Genomic DNA, 6,557 nt, shown 5'->3' with positions numbered 1-6,557 from the left:
GTACTTATCATCAAAATTGAAGTTATTATTTTCAAGTATTATTTTTATGCCTTCTTTTATAAACCGTTGCGAAAACCTTTCATTAACCGAATCTGGATATTTTTGAAGCCAATAATCAATAGCTTCTAAACCAAGAGTATGCGGTATATTAGAATATAAATTAATTACATCAAATGATACTAATGTACTTGACTCTGGAACTTGTGAAGGTATATGTTTTAGGAAATCTATGTTATTTGTTATATTGCTATTGACATATTTTACAAACGGTTTTAACAAGATATCCAATAAAGAACTTAAACGACTTGTTTCACAGTTAGTTCCAGCGAAAGTTTAAATCGTCTGGATCCATTAACTCTATATATTCTGAATTGCTATGTTTAATTGCATCCTGAATGATTTTACTTTTATGAATTTTTGGAAGACCATAAAATAGACTTGTTTTCCATTCGAATTTTACTAAGAAATCATTTTCCTGTTTAGTTAGTTTATTATTTTCCTTTAGTAAATTGCGTATTTTTGAAAGATAAATATTCCTTTCACTTTAGCGAAACCATAGTTTCGAATGATAAACTTAAACTAAAACGTTTAAATGAACTTAAGCATTCCCTTATTCAAAGAAAATATCCACAATCTATTATAAATACAGGTATTAAAAAAGCACTTTCCATCCCTAAACATGAATTACTTTCAAAATCAACACAAAAAGACAAGAGTAATTTAATTCCATTTATTTCAACACAAAATCCAAAAAATAAAGAACTGTAAAGAACTGAAATCAGAAGATAATAAAATGTAAGCGACAGCCACCTTATTTAAAACGTCTGTTAACCAAATCTTACTTTTCATCTCAAGAACCAAGAGTATCCAAATGTAATGACCCTAGATGCGCCCTGTGTGGTTATATTATTGAAGGGAATTCTTTTGATTTTAATGGCAAAATGTTCAAAATAAAAACTAATATGTCATGTGATATTCAAAATGTGATTTATGTATTAGTATGCAATGGATGCAAACAATATTATTTAGGCCAAACTGGCGATAAACTTAGAAATAGGCGATCTGTCCATGAACAACAAATGCGAGACCCCTCAACAAGACAGATGCCTTTAAGTAAACATTTAGATGAATGTTCACATAATGAACCAAAATTTAAAATATTTCCATTTTATAAGCTATTTTCGAACAATATTTCAGCTAGGTTAGCAAAAGAACAACATTTTATACATGTATTTAAACCCAAATTAAATTTCATTTAATATTTATTGCCGTTATGACGTCATAATTGATATGACGTTATCTCCATGACATTTTGACGTTGTTATATATTGTATTATGCCCTGATGAGCTATGCGAAACGCGTTGGCTAAATCAATATATGTTTAAAATCCCAGACACGTGTTTTTACTTTTGTTATATATATATATATATATATATATATATATATATATATATATATATATATATATATATATATATATATATATATATCATCTGATTATTAACAGCTCATTTTGAAAGCTTAATTACCTATCTAAATATACTACAAAATATTTTTAGCACAATTCAACTAAGATAAGTTTGTGAAAGAGAAATTCATGTTTGTAATCTGTTTTTGCGGCAACGACGTTATTCGGCGCGTAGGTATACACAACGAGATCTATGACCCAATATCAAGTTATTCAATAACTACGTTATTCGTTCAGTGTCGTTACTATTTTTAATTTTATAATCTGCATAACCTTTTTTTACTGAGTTTTGTCTCTAATATGTTTAAAGGATGAATAACACATGACTTTATGTCTAAAAATAACAAAGATTCAAGAATGTACAAAGAAATTATATTAATTTCACTGGCGTTGTGTTCCACGTCGTGTTCCAGTTATGCTGACCATATTTGCGTCTTAAATAGCGTTCTTATAATATTAGTCATTTCTTAGTTTGGTTGTATCCCTCGGTGGCGAGGAAGCAGGTTCATCTCTTGCCATTTTTTCTACCATGCGAAAATAAATCATATAATAATTTACACATTTAAATGTTTATATACAATAAAGTACAGCAACGATGCACTTTTTTTCAATATTACATGTGTTGCCTACGTTAAGAATCGCAAACTGAGGGAATCTTAAATGAAGTGACATTAAACAGGGATTTTATATACCTTCTATTAAAATTTATAGGAAATTAGGATTTCATTAATATTTATCGCATATTGCAATTGAAGGATCATTATTCTAACTAGATTAAATGTGTGTTCTCTATAGACAAAGGTGGACATAAAGCGTGATTCAATCTGCACTAACAAACGACGACAATAACCCCTTAAATTGCTGGGTTTTATTTTCACTCACCTTTAAAATCTGGAGATGTTTTTCGGCAAACGATGCATTCTTTTCTGGACTCCGTTTGCACGCATGCTGTGCCACAGTAAACGATGCATTCTTTTCTGGACTCCGTTTGCACGCATCCTGTGCCACAGTAAACGATGCATTCTTTTCTTGACTCCGTTTGCACGCATCCTGTGCCACAGTAAACGATGCATTCTTTTCTGGACTCCGTTTGCACGCATCCTGTGCCACAGTAAACGATGCATTCTTTTCTGGACTCCGTTTGCACGCATCCTGTGCCACAGTAAACGATGCATTCTTTTCTGGACTACGTTTGCACGCATCCTGTGCCACAGTAAACGATGCATTCTTTTCTGGACTACGTTTGCACGCATCCTGTGCCACAGTAAACGATGCATTCTTTTCTGGACTACGTTTGCACGCATCCTGTGCCACAGTAAACGATGCATTCTTTTCTGGACTACGTTTGCACGCATCCTGTGCCACAGTAAACGATGCATTCTTTTCTGGACTACGTTTGCACGCATCCTGTGCCACAGTAAACGATGCATTCTTTTCTGGACTACGTTTGCACGCATCCTGTGCCACAGTAAACGATGCATTCTTTTCTGGACTACGTTTGCACGCATCCTGTGCCACAGTAAACGATGCATTCTTTTCTGGACTACGTTTTCACGCATCCTGTGCCACAGTAAACGATGCATTCTTTTCTGGACTACGTTTGCACGCATCCTGTGCCACAGTAAACGATGCTGAATGTACGTGCACACTTTTCAAAGTTGTTTCAGCATCCTGTTCATAATAAAAGTTTTATAAAGATACACATAAAACGGAATATTATTAGTATACAGGTATAGTACTGAAATTAGTTTTATTATGAACACTCTTTGTTGAATCTCTATTATGATACGCGTATTTATGATGCAGTTAAACCTGTATAAAACACTGTTAAAACCGAATTCCTGATTAAACAGAATCCCTGATTAAACCGGACGTTCCTGATAGTTCTCAATCGTATTGTATATATTTAAAAAAAACAAATCATACGTCAATATGTGAATAGCAAATGCAAACTAGACATGTGTTCGTAAGTTACTTACGCCCTCACATTCCACTTTATATACAAAACACTTGATGTTGATAAAGAATAAACAACATCCAAGTTACGCAAGTTCACATACGTATACATAATATTATTACTGTAGCAGCATTACTATTTTGATATACAAGCTGTAAAAATGTCATTTGTTTACTTAAAGGGGTCTTCAATGCGCTTATGTTCATCTTTCAATTGATGAAAATACAAGGCCTACATAGTATGTAATAAATGAAAGGCAAGAACAATGCCTTGAACAATTGCCGTTCTATCACGAAACTCTATGGGAATTCTGACACGAACAAGACGAGTGTTTAACGCGGAAGATAGTTTATGTCCACTTTGTTTTAGCACGATCAATATCATTGCAGTAAATTGTTCAGAGAATGTTTTATTCTCGAGTAACGCTTATTGAAGTAATATAATTTTTACATGAAAAACGCTTAAAACTTGGTTCATATCAACAATAAAAGGGCAACAATAGTCAATCATTGTTTGGAGCTTTACCACATCTTCGTTGAGCCTGACTGTAAAGTAGAACATGTAAATTAACTGAGCAATCTGTATAAATTATACATACATATAATAGCATGTTTTAACGCAAGGCCAAAATTACTACCATGTTTGTAATTGAAAAGTTTCTTTAAAAAATGCGCATCGTAGCATATGCATTATGTTGATATGGTAATCCATATTTAAAATATCAAATATATAATAATTATATATTAAACTAATGATAATATTTCAATTTTATACACAATGTGTCCTTAAATGAAAATCTAAGCCCAATTTAAAAGCTTTTATGTTCAAATTTTATTATGAACCATTGTAATTAAATTAATTGTTAGCTTTGTTTAAGTATGACGTCATCACGTGTCAATCATATGGATAACTCTCTACTAATCTGAGAGATAACTCTCGTTTAATCTGATAGATAACTCCTCCATAAATTTCAGCGACCTTGCCAACCGATGGTCCCAGTTGTATTAATGGTTTGTGTATTTGTGGTGTACTTGTCGTGTCTAGTACATTTGCCGTGTGTCTCACTGTTTGGCAATTGGTTCTTTTTCATAAATAAAAGACCACATTAAAATAAAGCTTATTTCATGGTGGCGTAGCTGAAGTTTCACTTACTAATATCCGAATTAGCTGTCGTAATTTTGTTACGCTTTTCATTGATCGTTTGTTGCTTTGTATTTGCCGCAGACTGAAGTTTCGTCGCCTCATCATCCTTCTCCTTGGATTTTTCTTTATCACGGATATACCGTTTCATTAACTCGGATGCTTCCTTTAGCGATGCGCCGGCCACTGCAACGCCAATTGCGGTTGCAACTAAACTGCCACCACCTTAAAAATAAGAAAAGAAACGTATCGTTTTATAAGGATTGATATCGAAAACAATAAGAGAAAATCATTTGAAATAATATACAGCTTAAAATAAATGAAGGATATATGCTGGTTTTGAATGGTGATATGCAATAGAACAAATACTTATCAAATTGAAGATATGCAATAAAATGCCAACCTATTACTGTTGCACGCAATAAGCCCGTGAAAGCTTCCGCCAGTCCAAGGCCACCCACTAAATTGTGCTTTTCAGCAGAACGTTTAGCTTCAACTGCTTCGTCGTATTTCCTTTTAGCTGAGTCTGCCAATGAGCGTGCTTCGTTTTTCAGTTCCTAGAAACATTAACCATTAAATATGGTGAATCATGCGTTCAAACACGTATTTGATACCCTTTCAAACAAAACGAAAGAGATACTCCAAGATCTTACCGATATTTCCCCTTGTAGTAGGCGTACTTCTTGCTCCATTAAAGTTATTTCGATATCTAATACAGCTACTTCGCCCTTCTTGTTTTTAACTGTCTCTCTGCAGGTCTCAATGTCTTGATGAACATCACCCTGTATGGCCATCAGTTTATCCCTGATTGAGACAATAGCGCATGAACCATTCAAAAGAGCCATCTTCAGTTTAGGAATATTAACATCATCCGCATTCATTGTTGTAAACAGGATTTTCATTTGCAGAAACACGTCTTTAAATTCATTACAAATCATGGTATCGAACTGCTGACATGTTCCTGCTAGTTTTTCTACCAATTGTTTTGCGTTATCTTTTATATGCGAATCAACGCTGAGTGTCTCGGCTAGAGACAGTAAAATGTCCGGTATTCGTTGAAGGCGCTGAAACAAGAAATAATTAACATGTCAGGGTTGTAATTCCGACAGATTTAAGCATGTTAATCATATCTTACAAGTAAATTTTAGTTTGAATAGCATATTATATATACCCACGCTTTAAGCTCAAATAAAACTGACATGATATGTTTGGAAATGTATTGATAAATTACTTTATATGAATGACGTGTTAATATGAATTTTAAACTTACCAATTGCACTGATCCTGCAACAGACAACGTATTTGTTTGAACATCGTTTAAATCAACATATTTTGGTGTTTAAACATAATATAAGGCACGATCGAGAATGTTATTGACCCCGTCATAATCCAAGTTAACTTACAATTACGTGCCATAAATAGTGCAGTTGTGTGCACAAATATAATACCTCTCGAATCGGATAATTGCGTGTATTAATTTAAATTCAATTTCAAGGAAAACCCATTTTATTAGGTTTATAATAAATGTATTTAACATACCTGACATGTTTCACAACAGGTTTAGTTCAACGGCTTAAAACACTTTGTTTTAGTCCAGTTTAATTTGTTATTTCCTATTTGATTATCGCTTGTGTTTTCCTTATTTATTGAAAGACACTATATGTTAATGCGCTTCAGAAGGGACACAACATGAACTGAAACACTAGAATAAGAATGTTTCATACAGACTTTAAATAATGACATATAACGGGTCGATAAATTTAACAGTCTACGCACGTCAGATCACAGCGTTTAAAGTATATAGAAGCCTATTGCTGACAAAACATTTTTGTATGCGCACTCAATTGTCTAAAAGAAAGCACAATACTGTCCATTAATAATACACACTAAAACATAGTGAATATAAAATACGTATACAGATCATATCAATGCTCATAATATCCAAATTGATACAATGGACGGGTAATTGTTTGAAATAGAAGAGCTATTTC

At 33.2% G+C, this 6,557-nt stretch overlaps 2 protein-coding genes across 2 annotated transcripts; both read right to left on the bottom strand.

Annotated features, from left to right (window-relative positions):
* Nucleotides 1-1,847: 1,847 nt before the first annotated feature.
* On the bottom strand, nucleotides 1,848-2,926 carry LOC127849322 (uncharacterized). Its single transcript, XM_052382042.1, has 3 exons — nucleotides 2,915-2,926; nucleotides 2,352-2,825; nucleotides 1,848-1,993 (listed from the first exon to the last, which is right to left on the bottom strand). Exons 1-3 carry the CDS (start codon nucleotides 2,924-2,926, stop codon nucleotides 1,937-1,939), a joined length of 543 nt encoding a protein of 180 aa, XP_052238002.1. The 3' UTR covers nucleotides 1,848-1,936.
* Nucleotides 2,927-4,570: 1,644 nt separating this feature from the next.
* Nucleotides 4,571-6,193, bottom strand: LOC127849321 (uncharacterized). Its single transcript, XM_052382041.1, has 5 exons — nucleotides 6,106-6,193; nucleotides 5,837-5,850; nucleotides 5,220-5,630; nucleotides 4,970-5,123; nucleotides 4,571-4,791 (listed from the first exon to the last, which is right to left on the bottom strand). The coding sequence occupies exons 1-5, from the start codon at nucleotides 6,110-6,112 to the stop codon at nucleotides 4,571-4,573; spliced, it is 807 nt and encodes a 268-aa protein (XP_052238001.1). The 5' UTR covers nucleotides 6,113-6,193.
* Between the last annotated feature and the right edge of the window lie 364 nt (nucleotides 6,194-6,557).

This window comes from Dreissena polymorpha, chromosome 10, assembly GCF_020536995.1.
Source record: "Dreissena polymorpha isolate Duluth1 chromosome 10, UMN_Dpol_1.0, whole genome shotgun sequence".
NCBI lineage: Eukaryota > Metazoa > Mollusca > Bivalvia > Myida > Dreissenidae > Dreissena > Dreissena polymorpha.
Note: the sequence above shows the minus strand (reverse complement) of the source record. Positions and strands in the feature narration are given on the sequence as shown.